This window comes from Anastrepha obliqua, chromosome 2, assembly GCF_027943255.1.
Source record: "Anastrepha obliqua isolate idAnaObli1 chromosome 2, idAnaObli1_1.0, whole genome shotgun sequence".
Lineage (NCBI taxonomy): Eukaryota > Metazoa > Arthropoda > Insecta > Diptera > Tephritidae > Anastrepha > Anastrepha obliqua.
Window position 1 is genome coordinate 87,827,777 of NC_072893.1, and position 24,684 is coordinate 87,852,460.

The following is a 24,684-nucleotide window of genomic DNA, read 5'->3' on the forward strand; positions in this document are numbered from 1 at the left end:
TTGACAACATCGAAACCAAAGCATTTGTATCATATTTTAGCTATCATAAGCCACTCGTATCATTTGTTGAAATTGAAAACATTGAGGATGAATAATAATAAAATGAAGAAAATAAAATATGAACTTTATAGCAATATTATAATGAACCTATAATTATCCCGCTCCTAATGCTGCTTTCGTCTCATTCTCTCTCAGTTTGTTTTACGGAAGGTTTCACTTCTATCGCGTCTAACCGTTAGACTGGTATTTTTTTTTTTTTTTTTTTTATTGAAACGTTATAAATATTTAAAAACATTTCATTCTATTACACTTAGTTCACAACTATCAAGTAATATTATTTTATTAAATTCAACAGTATTTACAGGAAATACGTATATAACTGGAAGACAGCTGACAGAAATTTACATATATTTGTCAGTCATTAAAATTTCTGGAACAAGATCATTTGGTTTTTTTCGTTTAAGTCTCCGGCATTGGTCATCTAAATTGGCAAGTCGCCGAGCCTCCGGGTTAGTATGTTTTTCGAGTCTTTCGCATGAGCTACAGCGTAATGTTTGACAACTTCTGATACTAATGACATCTTTAGGTCACGATATAAATCAGTGTTCCTCACATACCATGGCGCGTTTACTGCGTTCTTTAGGAACTTGTTTTGAAATCGTTGTATTTTTTCGATATGCATTTGTTTGGCACAGCCCCATAGCTGTATACCATAAGTCCACACAGGTTTAAATACTTGTTTATAAATTAAAAGTTTATTTTGTATGGAAAGAGGAGACCTCCTTCCAGTAAGCCAGTTTAATTTTTGCATTTTGAGGTTTAATTCCACGTGTTTTACTTTAACGTGCTCTTTCCAGCATAGTTTGGCATCAAGCGTCATCCCTAAGTACTTCGCCGTATTGGAGTAAGGAATTTTCGTGCCAGAAAAATATACAGGATGATATTGAATTTTTTTGTTTGTAAAATCCACATGAAGTGACTTGGCTTCATTAAGTTTTATACGCCACTTTGTAGTCCATTCATTGATTTTGTTAACATCTTCCTGAAGTTTGCGAGAGGACTGTGTCTCATCATCTCCAATGCTAAAATGCACGTATCGTCAGCAAAGGTAGCTACATTACATTTGATTAATTTTTTTTCCAACCCTAAGTTTTTTTAAATTTCACTCACGATATGAAATATGTGCATTTTTCTTAAAAATTTCGTAATAACCTTTGATTTTTGCCCTACTTGTCATGTTGTCCAGATTTATAATTCAAATACAAATACACGTACGCGGCTAACGTTTAATTTTAAAACTTAGTCTTTATTGCAGTGACTTTTGCAGGACTATACACATATTTTTCATTAAATACAATACATTAATTACATAGTACATGTATGTATGCTTGTGTGTAGTCGTGTATCATTTATGCGCCCATATGATAAATACATATTATTAGTTGTGCTTATAATAATAATTACATTACATTTACAAATAGCTATAATTTCAAATGTACAGTCTGACATGGTATTACATACATATATATTGCATATATGTACATCGCCTGGAATATTCATATATTGTACACACATATATGCCTACATATGTACGCGCCTGATGGGTTTTATAACTAACTATATATATATATACAACTATTTTTACAGTAATTTGCTTAGCATTAACGAAACACTTGAAGAAAAGCTGACAGCTCGCATACACATATAAATACTTAAATACATAATGTACGTATATAGCGATAGTTCCGCATATGCACATATGAACACAGCGATTATAGGCATCCCTATAGAATGGCGGGACTGGGAAGTGATTTCCTATAAGAAACTGGCTCACAAAGCTTGGAGGCCGGCATCCCTTCATATATAGTACCCTAAATACAAAAGGGTCACAACTCAAAATTTTCCACACTCGAGCTTGACTTGTTAACAGTAGCACAGAAAACAAACTATGTGACATATCACGCTGAAATTTACCATGTAAGCTTATAACAGTCCTACCAAAAAACAAAAAATTTATTTTTGCCATATGTCATCCGCGGACCGTTTTATTGATAACGTCTCGTTCATATTTGAGCAGAAGGGACATTTTGAGTTGTGATCCTTTTGTATTTAGGGTGCGATATATCAGCGCAGTTTTGATTTAAACATTGTTGGAAATCGGGACAAAGTGGAAGAGTCAACAATGAAAGCAGCTGGAGGAGCAACGCTAATAAGAAACTAAGGTTTAGATGCTTTAGCGTAAGAGAGACTCATTTTCCAAAGATTACGTATGACTCAGCAACACGAAATTTGACAGCCCTGACGAAAGTATGCGTAAACAGCGGAAGAGGTGAAAACGCCTTTAAACACATATCTGACGATGCAGATGCAAACATTTGGGGAGCTGCGTACAAAGTTGTGACGTCAAGAACTACTTTTTATGCCTATTTGTACGCAAAATGTAGTGTACAAGTGTATGCATTAAAAAGTATGTGCAAAATATTCTGTTATTCTGTTACCGCTTCTGTGCTGTACCCAAACCCAACACACCCTAACCTTGACATACTCCCACACGAACATTGAGATCTTTTGCTATTTGTAGTTTGTTGAAAAATCACAGTTAAATTGACCAGTCGCTGTCGTCACAGCACTTGGCGTATTGGTCGGCATATAAGGCTTATAATTGCAGCTCACCGCTGCCGTCGGTGCGGACTTTTGCCGCAATGGCGGTTCATAGTGGCCCGCTTCTCCGTCATCGTCGTCGTCCTCACTATTGGAGAAACTTTCTGGCGCCGACCAACGGCGTTTCCGTTCTGACGCTGATGCAGACGTCGACGCTGATGTCAACTGCTCGCGCTGCTCTGGTCTGGTGTTATTCGATGGAGGTAACGACGACTGCGACTGTGATGCTGCTGCGGCTGTTGTATCGTGCGTATGTTGAGTGTGCGTAGCATGCATGGGTAGTGAGGGTTGCGCTTGCGACGTGGGAAAGGAGAAGCGCGCATAGCCGTCCGTAGCTCCATAGGCAGGATGTATCGATGCATTGGTAATCAGATGTGGTGGCATGAAATGCATTGTACCATGAGGGCTACGCAGTATGGGATATTGTGCGGTGGGCGGGCATGCGCTAGCGGGTTTCAAATGCGTGGTATATACATTTTCACTGAGTATGAGTGGTTGGAGATCGCGTTCTAGACATTGTGTTTCGTTTGTTGTTGGGCACGTTGTGGCCGCTTCATGTGGATATAAGTGCTTATTACTATTACTGCCTTTATTGTTGTTGCTTAAATTAATATTCGGTGGTTCTCGTTTTGTGAGGGAAATGCAAATGTCGCCGACTTGTAAGCGTTGACATTTCAAGCCGTAAGCTTTAAGGGATAACTCGGGATTGCAAGATGCCCAACCTTGGCCGTAAACAAAAAACGGGTGATCGGTGGTTACCTCCATGTCAACCTAAATGAAATTGGGAGAGATTTTAGTTATTTGAGTATGATTCGGAAAAAGGTTTGAAAAAAGTTAACAGAAATCGCTTAAAGAAGTAGCAAAAGAAAGCCTGGAGAAAAAATTATACAAATATGTATGTAATCGCTGATTCTCCAAAAATTCTATATATAGTATTCTTTATTATTAATAATTAGAATTACACTAAAAAACAAGTGAAAACGAGAAAATGAACTGAATGTCATGCAAATTTTGAGATAGTTTTCTACAAGGTACAGAACTCAAAGCCTTTGAATTATAAGGTTAAATTCCTGCATTGAAAGGAAAATCACGTAAGGAGACTAAGTTTGCTCCACACCGAACTTTACAGGTATATATAGGGTTTTTCAGTAAGAGCGCTTCAACTTTTGAACTTTTTTGAATAAAACACAAACGGTTTGACTTTTTTAACTAATTTTTTTTTTATTATCGAGCTTGAACATATACGTACGTTTTACGAAGTCCAATCGTTGAACCCAATTTTCGACCACTCTTTTGCATAAATCGGCCGAAATTCCAGCAATTTCGCGTTCAATATTGGCTCTGAGCTCACAAATCGTCGCCGGCTTGTTACTGTAGACCAATGACTTCACATAACCCCAAAACGGGACGGCTTGTTAAATGGACCGTAAAATGGCCGTAATGCTCTTAAAGTAGCAGCCACAGAACGATTATTTTCATAAAAAATTTGGACGATTTGCAATCGTTGCTCAAGTGTGTAGCGTTCCATGATGAAATGTATACTAATGAAGTTTACAAATGACAAGCGAAAAATAAAAAATATTGCGTCGTTCGCCCTCCCTATTGGAAAAAAGTTGAAGCGCACCTATTGAATAACCCTATAGTTGCCGGCGCATATTTTACTAGAATCTAATTTATTCTGGCTAATAATTTTTGGAATCAAACGAACTCATAGACAGCGAGAGTTGTAGCTCGTAACATCAGACGGGCGGATAGAAATTTAGTTTTCACGTGGCTTTTATCCGATCTAAATAATATTTATGTGGCGGTCGCCGTCGCCCCTCGGCAGGCAATGGCAAACCTCCGAGTGTATTTCTGTCATGAAAAAGCTCCTCATAAAAATATCTGCCGTTCGGAGTCGGCTTGAAACTGAAGGTCCCTCCATTTGTGGAACAACATCAAGACGCACACCACAAATAGGAGGAGGAGCTCGGCCAAACACCCAAAAGAGGGTGTACGCGCCAATTATATATATATATAAATAATATTTATGTCGGATCTATGTTAATGAGGTGCACTCATTTACTAGAGTCATACTCGTATATCTTTTTTTGGTTCATAGTTGTTTGGTTTATTTGCCGTTTTTTTACTTTTATGAAAACCGACCAATTTCGTGCACTTGCAATACCTACGTTGGTATTACGCACCTTTGACAGTGGGTGCCTTTATGTACTAGCACTATTTGACTCTTGGAAATGTACTAATTTTTGTACGAATTATCGTCCTGACCGACGAACAGTCATGACTAAATCGACACTTCTCATCATTCTAAGCATTTTGGTGCACATAAGTCTATATCCATTTCGATTCCTTTATGCTGCTTCATACAACCGTTATGTGAACAAAATTATAATACCCTTTTCTACACGTGGGTAAAAATTATAATACCCTCATCTACACGTGGGTAAAAATTATAATACCCTTATCTCGCATGGGTATAAAAATAGTCGAAGAAACTAATTAATGCTTTAAGTCTGTTTGAAATTTGTAATCGCATAACCGCAATCGCTAAAAAGATACTTCGCTTAAAAGCATTTTTTCAATGCTTTCACTTCCCCTCGACTATTTCATTTAAGTGACTTTCTCCGTTTTTTTCTTCAGGCGATTCCTTAATAGCTTTTATTTGCCTTGCAACTACTCACCTTCGATTGATTCCGATCGTAACTAAATGCAATGACAACACTATTCGACGCCGAGTTATTATTGATTTTCACCACCGTGGACTCGATTAACTGATGATATGGGCTGCGCTCAGCGCATTGTATGAAGTCCTCTGTGCGCATATCCTCCACACGACGCAATGAACCATTCGAAAGTTCAATATATGAACCCTTCTTGAAACTCGACGTGGAGTTGTGAGTGCTAAAGAAGAACAAATCAGAGTAAAATTAAAACTTCTCACACGGTTACTTTAAGTGAAAATTTCACTACACAACTCACCGCATAACAGGTGTCTTCCCGGGCGTCGTGGTAGTCTTGTCAACACTCGCCGGCCTTGTGAGTATGCGATGCTTTAGCGAACCTTCTTTACCGCTGGGTATCTTGAAGAATTTTTCTGTTTCCGCCGGCTTATCAGGTGGTGACCTTTTCGCTTTTTCATATAAATAAGTACCCGTGGAGAGTTTTGTCGTCGTCGCGGTGCGTTGTTCGCCTTTGGCTGGCGGTGAGGCAACAGTCACTGGCGCCGACATAGTTGCTGCAGCGGAGCTACGTAATCTCGACTTAGTTATACCGGCAGACGCCGTGGAATTGCTATTGGCTAGCGGTGAGGCTTGAAAAACGGACGTTGAATGGGGTGGCGCCGCTTGAAAAACTCCTGCCGCTACTGCGTTTTGCAGCGCTTTCAAGTATTCGGCGGGGTAAACACCGCTTTCATCAGGAGAAATCGCTGGTGAATGTGTGCCCATTGCACCGAGGTAGGCTGGTGGCACGTGCGCGCCATGCACGGCATTTGGATGCTGAACTATATGTTGTGAAACATGCGGATTGGGTGCTGTAAAAATAATGGGTGCATTGTAGAGGCCCGCTGGGCGACCGCCCCCATAAATTTGAGAATAGTTGTATTGATAGGCGGCTACTACCGCAGCAGCGGCAGAAGAAGCGCTGGTTTCGCTATAGGTGGGCTGTTTGGCGGCAGATCCGCCACCGAGCAACGTCGCATGATCTAAAATCTTGCGTCCGACTTGCGCTGAATTACTACTCACAGGTGACATGCTCTCATCATTCTCCACATCTACGGATGAGGAAGAGGAAGACGGGCGACTATTGTCGATGGATGCGGGATTGCTGCTGCTGCTGGTGTTAGCGGCTAATTGGTAATTCGCATTGCCCGCGTAAGCATTGCTCGCATTTGTGACCAGATTTATGGGGCCAGATTGGCCATTTTCAAGCGTATGTGTGTGTTGTTCGTGTTTCAGTTTTGGTGGTGGGGTGAATTCAGTAAGTGGCATCATTGTTGTGGTGGTATCGCGCGCCGAGTTCATATACTTTGGCGCATTTGAGGAGCGTGTCAAATTAGCGCCGATTGACTGTTGTTCTCGCATATGCTGTTGCTGTTGTAGGTGATAGTGGTGCTGTTCTTGTTGTTGCTGCTGCTGCTTATGCGCCAATGAGATGTCTGTTTCGTTGAGCGCGCCCACTGGTGCCTGTGGGCGATGCGGTAGCACCGTAACGCCAGCTATTGTGGAAGACTGGGAGGAGGCGTTCAGGAAATTTGTCAGGTGTTGCTCGTACTGTTGCTGAATTTGGTGGTGCAACTTGAGCGCTTGCAACGTATTCAATTGCGTTAACTGTGTATGTGTGAGCGGAGCTTGTGTGGTGATGTTGACGGCAGAGGGAACTGACGTGGGTGGCGATAGCGCAGCCGTAACGCGCACAGTGGCATCAGCGGCTGTGGCGGAAACTATGTCCACTGCATAGCCACGTTGAGCGGGATGCTGGTGGTGTTGAATGGCTTGAAGATGATGCGTCGCGGCATGGGGATGGTGAGAGAGTGCAACAGCCGGACCGACCAACGGGCCAAAATTTTCAACAGCCGATAACATTTAATACTCTGACGTTAATGACAATGACAAATATTTAGCGCACGCTTTTGATACAGCTACTACAGCCACCGCAGCGCTAACTTGACAAACGACTGCTACCCGATTTACTACTGCTGCTGCTACTGAACGCCTGACGCGACTCATGCGCTTCGTCCGTTGCTTATACTGTTGATGCGCAGCTCAAGGCGCTTTAAAACATTCCACGCGTATAAATCAGTTCACAGAATTGATGCATAAAAAATAATGACCTCAACGGATTAACTAAAAAATTTAAAAAGAAAAAAGACAACAAATTATTTTTTCGTAATTTTGAAGATTAAATTCGAGATTTCTTTTGAGCACAATTCCATTTTTATTTTATTACTTTAGTTTAACATCACAAAAAACAGAAAATAATCACATAAATGTAGCATATAAAACCTCAAAAGAATTTCTAATTGTTGTCCACTGAAATGCCAAATAAAAAGAATCCGACCAGACAACACAAAAGCTCTAAAAGTTGGAAAGAAGAAGCACACAAATCAAAGAATTTAAACAACCTTTGGGGCAAGTTGCTGTCGATAGGTCGTTTGGTCGTTTGGTCTCTTTTCGGTGTTTTGATGTTTCATCGACATCGTCGTCGTCGTCGTCACCGTCACCGTCGTCGCCGTTTCTAAAATCGTTTGTCTCGTTTGTTCAATGACTTTACGCTTTGATTATTGAACTTGTACTGAATAGGTGTATACGAGTACTAGCCAGACGTGTTGAGATGAGCGCATCGTTGGACAGACGATCTACGGGCCAAAGACGAAGTTCATAACGAGGTTTAAACATAGATATGAGTGTGCATGTGTGTATGTACATGGAGTGTGTGCATAGCTCACAACATCGATAGAGCAGACAGCTAACAGACAAACGGAGAAACAAACAAACAAACATGCCAACTGATAGCTAACTCTGCATGTAAATATTCATAAAGTTGTAAGAACATACACGCACGCATATGCACACATTTACCCATAAATGTATTTTGGTGTGCAGTTGCTCATAATCATAAAAACGGAGGTAGAACCAGAGAACGTTCTCTGGCTCAGTAAATTTTTTGAGCTCTACTCATCTCCTAAACAGTGGGACACTGTGTTAGTTTTGTAACTACTAGTAGCAGAAATTAAATAATCAAATTCACATACGAGGGTGGACTAAAACGTTATTGAAAATATTAGCATCTGTATAGACTTTAAAAAGTTTTTTTCAGTATCTCTGATTTAAATTTTCGGGGACTTATTGGTCAACTCATGTACATATGAGAATTATGAAAAACTATAGATTACAAATATCTGCGGTAAGATATTCGATCCGCATCTCGCCTATGTCGATTTTTTTAAACATAAGTTCGCCCAGTTGAAGCTTACTCAATTTGAGGTTAGGCTCAAGGGTTGATATTTTGACACTCCACAAGCTTAAATTCGATTTATGTCCTGTAAGTAGTTACCTAGAAATTTTTGCTCAAAATTATCTATAAATGTCTTGACTAAAAATGTAATCTAGTGAGCACCACACTGCTTATATTAAGTGCATGTTAAGTTGGGACTTTGCTTAAGGTTGGTGCTTATTCCAAATGTTTAGTAAGCTGTAAACCTTTTCTCCACTTCTACTTTGCGTGAATTGAGAGCTACTTAGCATCGGGGCAATATACATATCTAATATCGCGGAACCTCATTGCATCACAAACAATGGATTAATTGGTAGTGTACTCACTCCATCTGTTTGAAGTGGCCCAATAACGACTATTAACAAGCTTGTACATACCAATATTGGTTTTATAGCATACTTTTTGACCGCCATAATCGAATACTTCAGACTCAAGCTGGTTAATTAATTAAATTAAGGCAAGGCTACAAAGCGCTATTATACCATTTCATCATCATCGATGCCATATAAAGGATACAATCTGAGATACTTTAAATAATATCAGCAGCAAACATAGATCTTTCCGTGCGGAGTTACTGGTCTCTCATCGGACACGTTCTCAGGTAGGGGATAGTTGAATGTGCGGACCAAAAAAGGACCAGCACCTGGCCTAGGATGGGCGACTGTAAACAGCGTGTGCCTTGCATCAAGCGGCTAACTAGCGATACGGCAATATGTGCCTCCAATAGACGCGACAGCAAGAAATAAAATAATACTAACAATAATAAACGTAGATCTTCAAAAACCCATAGTTGATGGCGAAATCAGAAATCAGACAATCGTAAGACAATCTAAAGTTGCTTATAATTATCTCCACCTTTGACAGGATTGAACCCAGATAGAGCAATACATGATACCTCACGAATATTGTGTCGAAATTTCAAATCGCTGACAACAAAATTGATTAAGTAATGAGTTTAGGAGGTCCGTTTCTCCGGGTTTCGAAACACGCTCGACTTTAACTCACATAATTCACCATGTATTCCTGGTAGCTTTCTTACTTATCCGAGATTTTAGAAGGAACTTTGCGGTCGAGTTTTAAGCAACTTACCGAGGAACCAGCGACTAGAAACAGCTGCAATTCAATATTTAGCAGTTTGTTTCAGGTTTTATCAAGCTTTATAAAAAATATAGATGACAACTATAATAAGTATGAAACTGATATGAGTTGAGGTTGGTAATTAGTGCGGAAATAGGGCGATAAAACTTTTTTTAGCGGTATCAAATGGTTCGATGCAAAAACAATTTGGCATGTTTTTGATAATTCATCTGGCTTAAAACAATCTAATAAAGAAAATGTTCTGCGTTATTGTTATGACCTATTGAGACATACATTAGAGTGAACAAACAATGCTTGTATTTGGCGTCAAAGTTTTAGACGCAGTAGTAAAATCAATTGGTTTTGTCATTGGTGTGGAATAGGGCGGCTTTTGTGTGAAATTTCTCCCTTACTGCGCGCGATACTTTAAGGATCCTTATATTAGGCAAACGCTTTATACTTAATTCTCTAGTATGGTCAAAGTTGGAGTCCAATTTATACGGTTTACTCCCAAAGGATCGAAAGAGTTCAACGCAGCTTTGTACAATTTGCTCTGCAATCGCTTCATTTTAAGGAGCCACGCCCGTCTTATGGAGACAAAAATAACATTGCCTATGATACGATTGTCCAGATCTACTGGAGCAAATAAGCTTCAATATTCCCGAAAGGGATGTGAGTTAAAATTTTAAAATCAAATTATTGAAATTATGTTTAGTTTATGTTTAGTTTCTTATCTAAAGAAGGCATATGTATGTATGCATTTGAGCATTAAACTATGTACCATTATCATCGTATTGCCCCACAGTGCACACAATGAATGCTTGCTCTCATGTAGGTACCATATTGATTTCTCCCACCACTCACACTCTGTGTATTACTATGCGAGTAGAGCATGGAAGCAAACAGGTAGACAGATACATCGAGAAAAAAATTCTTGTTATGCTGGTTTTGCAATCTGCTGCGCAGGCGCGCAGGTTGATGCTGAGTTGCTGAGATGCAGAGATTCTGAGCCACTGAGATGTTTGTTATGTATTTATCGATGTGTGCATGTTTGCATGTATATACATATGTATGCAATAGCGTATGTTGCAGACGGCTGAACCACACAAACGTGCAGTGTTTCTTATGATGCTGCATTGCAGATGACTATGACACTGGAGTTGATCGTGTTGGCGTGTCGCTGTTGAGGACGTGTTGAAGCCCTGTACCGTGTTTATCAATATCGATTGTATCAAGTGCTAGCTGGACGTAGACTGTGATTGTTGGTAAATGGGAGTTGAGTTGTTGTTACATTTTTTGTTTCATAATTTGCTACGTATTTGTTATTGCCTGAGGTTCGTCGTACTTTTGGCCCTTTTTTGGACTCTACTATGGAGCACCGACGATGACTACCTCGGCATCGGACACAAGCACAGATACATATTATATATGTACGAGTATGTATATACACACACATATCGAAATACTTTTGTAAAGCGACTTTGATGATGTTTCGGTTTTTGCTGTTTCTAACTCTTGTTCTTTCTTTGCCCTTGTGTTGTTGTTGCTGTTGTTGTTCACTTTTTTTCAAACAGCCGCATACTTGAACACTTGAATGCGCTGTGCACTTGAGTTAATGCCATTGTTTTGTATTTTATGGCTTTCTTCTTCTTTTGTACTCCCGTTTACGTCGTTTTGTTCGCTATTGTTGCTTTTGTTTCGGCTTGAAAAAGCCATAACAGCATTTTTATTTTTTCTTTCGCACCTTTTGGGTAGCCGTGCAATATGCAGGAGCAGCAACACAAAAAACAAAAAAAAAAAAAACAAAACAAAAAGCACTAACAACAATCAAAAGGAAGATAAGGAAAGATCTGAGGTGTAGATTCTTGAGTACCGATTGCGCACAAGGACACGCTAATTCATAAGATCGACGACCGAAATATTATGATCAATAAGAAACAACAATGCAAAACGATCTAAGCCGCCAATTAGACTCAGGACGCTTCATTCTACAACTTCGATCCATACATTGTTCGTTCATTGTACTGCGCATTCATTCTTCATTTAGATTTGAGTTTTCTTTGATGATTTTCTTTATCACTTTTATTTATTATGTTTTTTTTTGTTTTATAGTGACCCTTCCTTGCATTGGGCAATGCTTCAATTCCAGGGAATCACTAACCACTTGGCCAACTGTGAAAAAAAACCTAAACCCTATATTATAAAAATATGTAATCGACTTCAGAATGAGTATGCACTGAGTGAGGCATTAATATTCGGTTTTGATTTACATGAAAATTGCTTTAAGTGCTTTATGTACATATTTTCTCTTGTGCTTTATTTTGATTGGCAATTCAAAAGTGTATACTCAAAGTACAAAAAAAAAACTCAATTCCTTAAAAACCCAAAAATAGCATCAGTTACACAAATAGCAACGAGGCAGTAATATTCGGTTTTGTATATAGATAATTACTATTTTAAGTGTTAGCTGATAATTAATACTTAATGGTTTATCATTTTTGGCATATTTCCCACTATTTTAGCTGTATTTAGATGATTTTCACCCATTCCCGCTGTGTAATATATCTCAACTCAGCAGCCCGTGTGCTTGCGGATACGATAATAAAGAAACCATTCTTGAATTAACTCCGTTTGAGGTTTCAGGTGATCATCAATTTCAATGTTTTCAAAGTACCCAGCCTTTCTACGCTAGCTTTTAAATTATCTTTCAAAAATCATCTTTCAGCTATGACTCCTTTTCCAAGATTCTCTAAATGAAAATCAATTTCCCAACTACACATGCATCCATAGACAACCGCACAATAATAATAATAATAAATAGTAAATAATAACTACCATTGCTGCTTATAACAGTAGGCAAGAGAGAGTGCAAAGTAATCACTCCTGGTCACTTTCAGATCTATAGCAGTCAAAAACTTTATCTATATTAGCCATTGTGTGAGATAAGGTGCTATTTCAAAATATTTTGCGCCCGATCAAAACTAATTGAAGTTTAAAAGTGTTAGTACTAAGATTTTATACAATATGTCGACCAATTTTAAAGTTATACATGCCTAAATATAACTCGATTACGGGGTAGTGGTAGTCAGAATTAAAAAAAATTGATTTTTTTGCATTTTCTTAAAGTATATTATAATATCTTAAAAATATTGTGTGAAAATTTGAAATGAATCCGACAAATACTTTAACAAAGGGCGTTCCAGAGCGTTCGCAAAACTTTAAAAGCGTTCTTCCAAAAACTATGTTTTTTGAACTGGTGATCACTGTAACTTAAAAACCGTTTGGTAGATTTCAATAAAATTTATACTGCTTTTGAAAAACATAAAAAACTCGTGCCCGATCGAAAGATTTTCTTTCAAAAATTACTATTTTTTTTAAACAATTATTGTCGGCTTTTTCTCGAAAATCTGAAAAATATCTCCTGAGGCCGCCATATTGCTAATTTTGAAAAAAAAAAAGCTTCGATCAAGCCCAAGATTATCTATTAATAAAACTAATTTCCCTTGTCCGATTGATTTTAGATGAATCTCCAAGGACTTGTGATGAGTTATCCCTTGCGGTAACTTGTACAATTATAAATTTTTTTTTTTTTGAAATTTTGCTAAAGTCAAGTCGAAACATGATGTATTAATGCTATGTTTTTCTTTTTGTAAAATACAGCAACTGACTAGCAAAAAAAAATTATTGAAAATCATCATTTTTTCGGGCCTCTGATTACCTCTAACCCTTAGTCAAATGCCAACCAAAACAAAGATAGGAAACCCTTCCTGGAAAGGAGATGCGAAATAACATTTTGTGTTATTCGAAAACTGGTGTGTTAAAATGAGTAAAATAATATTTGCGATAATTTTATATCAGCAGACCTAAGAAAATATGTAATATAATAAGGCGAAAAATCTGCAAACAGCTTCATTTTGAATTGATAACCCCATATTTTTGAAGTCGGCTAATAAATAAATTGTTAAAGAATTATTTCATCGTGTTCGTTTACTTTGAAAACCGCATGGCGAGATAACATATTTTCGAGATAAGCGTATTTTTTACAATTATAGCTGGGCTTGTTTTGACGAATGTAGGTGCGTGTGTGTATGCTTCAATATTTATTTATTCGATTTTTCATTTATTTGCTTATTTTTCTTTATCGTTGAATAGTTGTAGAGAAAGTTCACCCCCACTCCATACCCTGCTACGCTCTTAGTTAAATCAAATATGGGACTTTTAATTTTTTGCTCTCTGTTCACTTTCTCCCTCCGCGCGGCCGCGCATTGACTACGAGTAAAGCTGGTCACTCACTGGTGTTGTGCTTCCTTGTTTGTCTGTTTGTTTGTTTGTTTGTCACCCTCGAGTTATTTCATAACAACAAAAACAATAGCAATAATGATAGTAATACGTGCAGGTACCCCATGGAGCTACACGTCCACGTACACACATACATGCATATGCATACATATGAATTCAAACCGAGTTATACTCATACTCGTATCTAACCAGGGCCATAATGCTTCAGTCGCATAGTTTTGTTGCTGTTTACAACAGATAGCTAAGCAGCGCCAATTGCGGTTGTGCTCGTGTAGCTTTGTTGGCCGTTTGCATAGTATGACTAGTAGTGTCATTGCCAAGGCTAACAACATGGCTCGATAGCTGAAACAAGTTAATTTCTTCGGTAGCGTCGTCGCCAACGTCTTCGCCTTCGTGGACGCGGTTGGTTTGGTTTTTGTTGTTGGCTTTCCTTTTATTTCGGTATTGAATATTGTTGTTGCTGTGGTCGTTCTTGAAGCTGTTGTTGTTTTGGTTAACAACAAAGCACAGCTTCCTTCGTTGATTTCAGTGGCACTTTTAATTCTTTGATTCTTTAACTTCTACTTCGCTTCATTTCGTCTTTTTTCGATCGGTGTGGTTTTTTTTGCATTGCCGCCTCTAAGAAAAAATAACACACAAAAAACCACACAATCGTTTTGTGGTCTACGTAGTAAACGCGCGCGGTAAAAGGAGGAGAAGTTAAGGAATTCGAACATTCTTGTTCGGTCATATGCAATTAAGTTTCTTCTTGGTGAAAAATACATGCATTCATATGTACATGCATAAGTACATATATGTGTATGTGCGTACAAATTTCATGGTATCAGTGGTGTGGTGTGGGAGGAGAGACGGCTAGCTACTAGTCTTTCAAAGCCTTTTCGAGTGATTTTCTACACGCAACGCCTCTTAACGAGAATCTACACTATAGCGCCAATCAGAGTTCGTTCTCGGTCTGGTAAAAAGTTATCACACTCACATTAATAGGCAAATATGAAATAGGCGAACATGACATATAAAATCAACCACAAGTTCCTTACATCTAAGACATAAAATATAAACAATAATTTTATGTACAGTAGAATACTGCGAGGATCAGTTATTTGGAAGTCATTATGCCTATGCCTTTCTGATGACCTAGGCAAAAGTTCAATGAATAATGACTTAGTGATTTCGCCGGCTAGCTCACGTATGGCCTCCTTCGCATTACAATGATCCAGTGGCGTCGACTAGGTACTTTTATTGTAAGTGATTGCTCATGGGTTTTCAGTGCAATCACGGGCTTGACATTGGCGTCCGCAGCGCCAGGCTTGTCGTGCTCAGATTTTTTTGAGTATACAGCAATCAACACAATCAATAACTCTAAATATAAGGGGTCAAAACGACTAAAAGACTTTCGGGCATGTGCTTTATATGGAAGGAAATTCTCAGGATCGTATACAAAAATCAGTCACTGATCAAAATGATCGGGCAGGTTCTGTGATTAACTTCCGAGTGAGTTTGATTGAAATTTTTTGTCAACTGCACTGAAATTTACAGGGAAGTAAATTGCAGAACCTGCTCGAATGTTCTTTGATCCTGCTTTCGAGAGAAACTTTATTTTTAGATGATCACTCAGAATTCTTTTTCACTTACTGGTCAAGATTATGCTTTGCAGTTTCGTTTTTTACTCTACAGAATTTGCGCATTTTCGCAATTGAATTTCTACTTTATTCGGGTAATATGATACAAAGTTCAGTAGCATTCCTGTAATATTTCAAATGTTGTTCTTGGATAGCCTCAATTATAGAATTCTCAAATTTCATTGGAATTATGGAAATACACCAGATTGTAATATTATAATTTTCTATGAACTTCTTACTCTTCTTACCTCCTTACCTATACTATTTATGTGTTTATCAACAATCGAAAGAAGCCGATACTCAGAAAATGTAAACTTTATTGGTCTTGCCAAGGCCAGCTTACTAAGGCAAGGTTTGTTAGAATCAGAACATTTGAATGGTAGAAGGAGTATGAGAGGTCTAGAATAAAAAAGATTCCAAAAAGGCATTTACACTAAAAAGAAAACCCATGTTGCCTGCGACACTTGCAAAGTAGGGTTATGACCCAACTGGGCCCAGCTGTACATATATTAAGAATTTTCATAGGCTAATTTAGGCTATTCATTCAAACGCGTTGTATTTTGCTATGATCAGTGCTGTGCTGAACTCAATATCTGAAGTCTTTCAATTCGAAGTGATAAATGTTTAAAGAGTTATTTCTTATTACGGCTGTAGCCGTAGTCCAATTAGTTGGTTCGTGACTACCATTCGGAAGTGCTTAGGTTTGAACCTCCGTGCATGAAACACCAAAATTATAGAAAAATTATTTTCTAGTAGCGGTCGCCTCTCGGCAGACATTGACAAACCTCCGTCATAAAAAGCTCCTCATAAAACATATCTGCCGTTCGGAGTTGGCTAAAAACTGTAGGCCCCCTCTATTTGTGGAACAATATCAAGATACACACCACAAATAGAAGTAGTACCAAACACCCAAAAAAGGATATAAGCGCCAATTATATACACTTATTCAATCACACATCAAATCTCTTTTCTTCTATTTCTTGTTGATTTCGACCAATAACTTCCCCCCAACTAACTATAATACGCCGGACTGTGATCCCTTAAGCAAAATGTGCCGACACAGTCACTGTCTCCTATTTGTTCATGAAATACGACTGCACCAACATTGCCCACATTAACATAAAATGGACGGCAGCTACAAGACAACAAAACTGAAGACGATGACGCCGACTCCTAGCAGTAACCACGAAATGCCTAGCGCAATTCACATAATAACAAACAAACTTTTTGTGTGTGTACAATTCAAAGACAATGTACCCCACAGTAATTCGTTCTGGCACAAGTTAAAAACAGTTATGAATGATGTTCAAGTAAGTGCAGTATGGGACTAGGTGGCGAACGTAGCCGTAACGAAGATAAAACACGACCTTAATGCCAACTGACAAGCAAATCTCCGAGTGGATTTCTGCAGTGAGAACTCTTTTTATAAAAACCGTATATTGTAGTCCGCCGTAGTCGAATAGGTTGGTTGGTCGCATGGCACACCAAATGATAGAAAAAGTTGTTCAATCCTCTGAGTATATTTTTGTCATAAAAGAGCTGCTCATAAAAACCACTTGCCGTACGATTTTTATCCACTTCAGTCTTATTCTAAATGAATGTGGTAAATATCAGAGTCTTCCATAAAAAAGTAAACACATGGACTGTCACTGGTCCAAAAGCGACAAGTTCCATGTTCGTCCTGAGACAGTTCATTTCACCGTCGGGTATATAAACATGTACTCGGAATTGTGTATGTACGATAAAGAATCTAGGTAGTAACGTGGTTTTTTGTTTACTATCTTACGGCTACAAACACACTGATGCTCTAGAGTTGGCTCATCACCAGCCACGGTCTACTGATACTCGTACTCACTCTACTCGAATGGTCGTAAAAGAGGTTACTTGTATGAATGTGGGCTCATAATAAATACTACTATTCGTAGCAACGAACAATCACAACATTAACACCAACAACAAGAAAAACAACAGCAACTGAAATGCCTACTTTTTACAAACACTTTGCTTAATCATTTATATACGAGTGTTTACGCTTAAAGCCCGCTTGGTATGTGGAAAAACTAGGTACGCCTTCGTTGTGTGCGTGTCGTCGACGGAAACGGGTTCTGGCACTGAAATGCCAAAGAATACGCCACAAACCGTGTCGTTGGACCATTGGACCCTCCCCCCTGTCACCTTGTGGAGTTTTGCACACTTGTAATGTTGTTATGCGTATGAACGTAAACGTGGAGTAAGCACAGCAGTCATGTTGTTTTTGTTTTGTTTTGCTTTATGGTGAGTGAGTGAAGGAGAGTGAATGGTGAGTATTGTGTTTTGTTAAGAGGAATGCGGTGGGGTATTACATATCGTGGCATGCTGTTCTCGGTAACAAAATGGCCTTGAACAAAAGAAGAAGAAAACGAGGAAGAAGAGTCCGGTAGCAGAAAATAATACGTTTGAAGTGGGACTTGCATTTAAACATACGAGTACAGGGTGCTTCTTTGGACTGATTTGTAAAAAATGAATAAAAAAATGAAAGATGTTAAAAGGTAGAAAGTAAATGCAAAAAGGTAGTCGAAAGGGGGCGAAATGAAAGTGTTGCTCTACTACCATGCGTAGAGAGGCAGTTGATATACAAAATTCAAGCACGTATGCTAGTATGCATTGGGTTAAAGGCTTTTATGTCGCAAATGGCGATAAAATTAAATACCAAGTAGATCGGAATGATGACCAATTGACCAAACTGCGAAAGATAGCTTAACTTTTTATATCCTATTTGAAACGATAGACCTCGAAATTGAAATATAAGAAGATAAAACAAAATGAAGGAAATTTAAAGACTAAAAATAAGAGAAGATTATTCATGCCATTCATTATAAACTCAAATTCGCCAAGAATGAAGGAGCGGAGAGGAGCAAAGAAAAAAATCGCTACTTTGTATTCTCTACATCTTGTTCTAGACTTAGAAAATGGCAACTAATGCTCTTATTTATTTTAGATACATGTAAGTACTTGAAAATTTGCTCATGTTGCATTGAGTTATAAGCAACATATCGATGGTTTTCGAGAAAAGTGACATAATTCAAAAATACAAAATACTGAGTTGGGTCAGTTTTCTAGATAAGTGACGCGCCAATTCGATCACCTGACAAAACGACACTAACGCCATCTCTCAGAATTGCTTCAAGATTCGCTTATGACGCTTTTCCAGATAAAAATATATAAACTCTGTAGTTGATTTTTGCATTTAACGGCAAAACTCCGAATTTGAGTTAATTTTGAGTTGTGTCGCTTTTCTCGAAAACCATCGATATACAGGATCAAACTATTTCTCATACCGCTGTACTTCTCGAGATTCATTAACTTTCACTGAGGTGGCTGCAATAATTAGGAAAATGCAAAATAAGCAAGGCCAATGGCACAGTACTTACACCCTATGTAGCCATTGAAGCACGGTTTCACCAAGTATTTATTAGCGGACCATAGTAAGTTTTTGCTTAACCGAGTACTACTTTGAATGGCATGTGGCTACCATGCAACTTATGCTTATAGACTTTACAGATTAGTGGCTCGTGTGGTTTTTTATGAGAAAAAGATAATAGTAGGCACTGGAGAAAGAGCGCATCGTCCGACAGCTCGCTATCATATTCATAGGCATATTCTACACTCGAAAAAGTACTTCCGTCCTCTTCTTTAAGCCTTTCAGAATAAGGAACAGTTGGCAATGTCTCTACTCTCCTTTGGTAAATCCCCCTCCCTAGATGAGTCAGGCGCAACATTTTGTATCACAGAACCATTCGCGTCTCATACTAGATATTATCCTGGCTGACTGCAATACTCCAGTGAATTCAAAGGTATTAGCAGTAGTGTCAGTGGAGCTCTCTTATTTCATTTTCGTTATCAGCTTTCTTCTCCCTACACCTCTCTTCAGAGTGCTCAAGGTAAATTTCTTCATACTATTAGAAGGTCTCTGACAGTAAAGTTACTACCGACTTTTATCCTTTTCTGGCAACAAAATCATCCTGAAAAATATCTGATCAATAATAGCAATCTACCTTCGATATCGGATACTTAGTTTGTGGTTGGTGTTTCCACACTTTGCAAGTTTCACCATATTAATCTATCTTCCACCATCCCCCAACTACCTGGGACATACTGGATATATGTACGTACATACGTCATACTCCAATCATAAGTCTCCAACTTTTGGAACCGAGATTGAGATTAACTTGAGTTAGTTGAGTTGAGCTCAACTAAAAGAATAGGTCTTAATTCGCACTTTTTAATTTCTTTGGAGTACTAATGGGTTTTGGGAAGATATGGGGGTGTAAAATTCATTGCTGAATAGCAACGAGTATCATAGATTACAAGATTGCAACAATACAACAGTAGAGTCAAAGCAAATGTCAAAAAATCAGCTGATTCTGTCGAATTCACTGGGAGCGATAGCCTCCAGAATATAGAATACAAGGTTGCGCAGGTTGAAAGGGAAAAAGAACGCAACTTTAGCGAGACGTAAGTGTAGATGAGTTGTGTGGGTGAATTAAGAACCGAGCGTCAAAATAGCAAAGATTTGTAAACAAAAACGGAAAGATTGATTAGGTTAATGTAAACAAAGACAAAAATTTAAAGTAGAATAGAAAGAAAGTTGTTTGTAGGAGTAAACAAAAATAAAATGAATAAAAGTGTACAATAGCTTATTCTGTCAAATTAATTGACAACCGGGTAGCGGTACTACGATATGTGCAGTGTTTTGCATTCTCTCAATTGGGGCTGAGTATTATGATTCTTCAGGTCTAATCCTCTATAATACGATTTGCCGGAAATTTTGATGCTCGATTGCAAACGAAATCAAATATTTTTTTTTTATATTTATTCTATGTATGGCAAAAGAATAAATGTAAGCCACAACCATCTTCGAACAAGTAAAGCACGAGAAAAAAAAAAAAACAAACAAATGATTTCTATACAATAACGACATGCCCATATTTACAATAATTTACAACTTTTCACCCAGCCCTCTCTTCACTGTGAAGTGCTTTCGCACTCTTTGCCATATTTTGGTAGTCTGTGCTCTCTTCACTATCACACATTTTTACATATCCTCTCTCAGCGCATTGCCTCGCACATTGGTCGTTGTTAGCCTTGCCTGAGGGCTGCTGTTGTTGCTGCTGCTACTACTACTACTGCTGCCACTCCACAGAACCGGTCTATTTTTAGCCAAAAGCCATGGCTCATCAGTGTAATTTTTAATGTTTGTCTGGAAGTGGCCGGGCTTTTGGCTGCCAACTATCGCCTTATGAACTTACAGCCTAACGCATAACGCATAACACAACAATCCAATTTCCACATTTCAGTACATACATGCAAAATGGAAACGTTTGTCGAGGATGGCATATAATCTTTTACGCTGCGTAGTTTTTTAATTGAAGAACAACAACAACAGCAACAGCAATCAAGGAAGAAAAATGAATAATACAGTAAAGTAAGAAAATAGTAAGTTGGCGTTTATATGGACAATAATCATCCGCGCAAGTAGCAACAGCGACTTACATTTACAGACTACCACTCATACGCCCCGCATGCCCCGGATGCCCCGTATATTCGGTGCATAGCACAAGTGGTGCAGCGTGGCGGCGCCGGCCAATGTTCACTGCTTGCTGCTGGCACAACTAAGAAGTTGCTGTGTTGGCGTTTAATTTGAAATCGAAAATATTTGTTGTTGTTGTTGTTTTTTTCTGTTTTGTAAAGTTTTGAATTACAAAATCAGCAACGAAATTGAAAACGGTGATAAATTTGTACACATTACACATTTATTTATTCGCAATAAGCACTTCAATTTGTTATGCAATCTGAGTGATTCAATACGACCATCTATCAAGCAATCATCTAGTAAAGTATTTTTCGTCTTATAACTTTTTTGAATTTATTTTGGTTTTTTGTGTTCGCTTTTTTGTTCTTATTTGCCCATTTAACCGCTTTTTCAATGCTCCGCATGTTCTTATTGTTGCTGCGAATTTATTTATTTGTAGTGTGTATGTAGGAGTATTTTTTGCTTTCTTACTTTACGTCCACTTCATGTGCCTGCATATTTTATACAATTTTTTTATTACTTTTTTATTGAGTTTTTAATTCTTTTAATTTTCGTATTCCGTTTTTTTTTTGTTTATATTTTGCTTGTTTGCATTTTTACAGCTACGTATGTATTTGTGTACATATATGTATGTACATATACATATGTACGAATTTGCTGTCGGCAACAACATTTTATATCGGAATAATTCGCATCCGTTGTCGCCGCCAGTGTTTGTTGCTGTGACTGTTGATTTGTTCTCGCCTCCACACGTCACGTTGTGCCGGACAATCTTGCCACTGGAATTGAGATTCGTACTCTGCGGACTTGCAAATGCGGCCACTTAAGTCTATACACAGATACTTCGCCACACAGTAGTCGATTTGCGCGCATTCGCCCGTCACTTGGTCAGTCGTTGGGTTTGTTTGAATGCTCGTCTGTCTGTTACTCTCCTTTCAATGGAGTTGGTTTTTTACTTTTATTTTATTGGCGACTGCCATATGTGGCTACTGTGGTTGTTATTGTCATTGTCGATTTTCATTTTCATTTGCGTATCTACGGAACAAAACTGCTGAGCGAGCACACGAACATGACTTCACCGAGCGGCACAATTTGCCAACATGCGCATCGCCTTACAACGACCACAGCGCGTACACTTCTGAATACTGAATCGAAGCGAAATCATTTCGCACTCCATAGCGATTTGCTGTTGATAGACCCTACCGACGGGCAACAAAATACGCATACATATGTATGTACAAATATACAAGTATGTGGGTATGTGCAGAAATTCATCGACTCCTCACAATAAAGTCACCTAGGCATCGAGGTGGGACTGTGGAGGAGCCGACTCCGTCCAACCATACATGGAATAGACTTCGAAGGTATTTCGAGCTAAGTACTTGTATGTATGTACATATATACAATACATATGTATATAAAAGGCAACAAATAAATAAATATACAAAAACAACAATCGCTATTCTTCATCATAGTTATCAGCTGTTGTTAGTGTGAGCTTGTGTATGTTTATGATTATGTGGAGGCGTTGGATCGTTATCCATGTGCATGGGGTGGATGGAGGCATGATGCGCGTTCATTGTTTGCGAATTATCATCAAGTAACGTAGCGGTACAGACCACAATACGCGACGTAATAGAAAATCAGCTGCTTGCTACACAAATGCATGCTGCTCACTGCTCGCCGTGCGGATTAAATTACATGAAAGGATACTCGTATGTGTATATAACTATTAAGGGAATCGATAAAAAGTGTAAATAATGGTTGAATCTATTTTCGTTAGCAACATAACCTCAAGCACGATTCTAGGCACCATACATGGAGTGCTGGGAATAGACTAATTGGAATTTGACGTCAGTGGCAGTGCAAAGTGTTGTATTGTGGCGGAGTGAGGGCCTTTCGTTGTCTAAATAAGTAAATCTCAAAGGAGCAAAACGGCAATTAATGGGTTTACGCAAAAAAGTTGCAGTATTTCAGAGAGAGAGAGAGAAGCAGATCTCGTGGGACCACCCAAGTCTAGTGATTGTACAGTATTTCATAACAGCTGTGGAAGCTCTATTTTGCAGCCTTTCCAGATTCTCACTTCAGGAATGTAATTCATAAATTGGAACAAGTTTATTGGTGTTCAGGTAGACTATTGTATTAATAAGAAAGTGTATTTCAAACCATAAATTTGTATTCTTCTTATCGAACCGCGAAACTCATTGAACAACCTAGTATTTAAATACATATACTGTGTGTTTGGCGTATGTTCTTAAACTTAAGTAAATATGTTTTTTGCAAAATATTAGTCTTTAACCCTCCATTGGCCACCCGGGTCCGGCCAGACTTCCTTTTTCGACTTACTATCATATATTTCTTACGGCGGCCACCGTAGCCGAATGGGTTGGTGCGTGATTACCATTCGGAATTCAGAGAGAACGTAATCTCGGTGAAACACCAAAATTAAGAAAAACATTTTTTTAACAGCGGTCGCCCATCGGCAGACAATGACGAACCTCCGAGCGTATTTCTGTCATGAAAAAGCTCTTCATAAAAAATCATCTGCCGTTCAGATGTCGTAAAAAATGATCGATTTCTCCGTATGAAGGACAATTTTTAGGTGTGCGCCAGAAACACGGAAAATTTCGGCATAAACACAAGTTTGTGAAATGGTGAAACGACTTCTTAATTTTTTGCAGATTCAATCTTATCTGGATTTTGCTTCGCATTTAGAACGGACTTTCATTTTGGTAAACTCGAGTCCATGTTGCATTCATAGAAGGATTCTGTACAGCTTCTAATATGTATACATATGTAGTTAGTTAATATTTTTATTTTGGAGCGTAAAAAGGGCCAACAAATTGTTAGAAAATTATAAACAATTTAAAATTTTGCATGCATTGAAATATTTAACAAAAAAAAATTGTATTGACATAAGCAATTTATGGCGCTGAATATATGTAGAAGTGATGAGCCGGATTAATTCTGTACAATCCGCCATTTTCGTAATTTTAGCGTATTCTGATAGTAGGGTTTCTGCTATTGACCCTAGAACACTACACAAATTTGCATGAACTTTTACTTCTGTGGGTGTTTAGGCACCTTAGCAGTACTCCATCGCATCAATAAATGGTATGTCTAGAAATTCATCAAGGACATGATTGCGAGTGAGAAAGAGAAAGAAATTTAAATGGTGCTGCCACGCACAAAAGAGATATTCGTAAAATATACCAGGGTGTCGCATCAGTGTAGAATTGTCGCATCAAGTTCAATCAGTTGACTCCGTCAGTTATTCTACTTTTATCGAACGAAGCTCATAAGCTTATCATCTGCACCAGCCCAGTCTGTTCTATACCACTCTTTCCGAAAACGTCCAGAAAAGGGAGGTCAAAAAATTAAAACTTACTTTCTCTAAGGTTAAAATGCTGGCATTGAATCGATTGAAGGTAATTACCTAAACTAATGATGCCGGTCGAAGGT

General features: G+C 38.4%; 1 protein-coding gene across 4 annotated transcripts in view; it reads right to left on the bottom strand.

The window, feature by feature from the left end:
- Window positions 1–1,285: 1,285 nt before the first annotated feature.
- LOC129237339 (ataxin-1) overlaps window positions 1,286–24,684 on the bottom strand; it is a 56,995-nt gene continuing 33,596 nt past the window's right edge. Inside the window, exons 1-4 of one of the 4 annotated variants that reach the window (XM_054872018.1) lie at window positions 21,694–22,345; window positions 5,641–7,505; window positions 5,343–5,562; window positions 1,286–3,432 (exon numbers count right to left, since the gene is read on the bottom strand). In XM_054872018.1, the coding sequence (XP_054727993.1) occupies window positions 2,572–3,432; window positions 5,343–5,562; window positions 5,641–7,244 (2,685 nt within the window). In that variant the 5' untranslated portion in view covers window positions 7,245–7,505; window positions 21,694–22,345 and the 3' untranslated portion in view covers window positions 1,286–2,571. Of the gene's footprint in view, window positions 3,433–5,342; window positions 5,563–5,640; window positions 7,506–7,783; window positions 7,835–21,182; window positions 22,346–24,684 lie in introns of those variants that run through there. The other 3 variants (XM_054872017.1, XM_054872019.1, XM_054872016.1) reach the window with 3 other exon arrangements.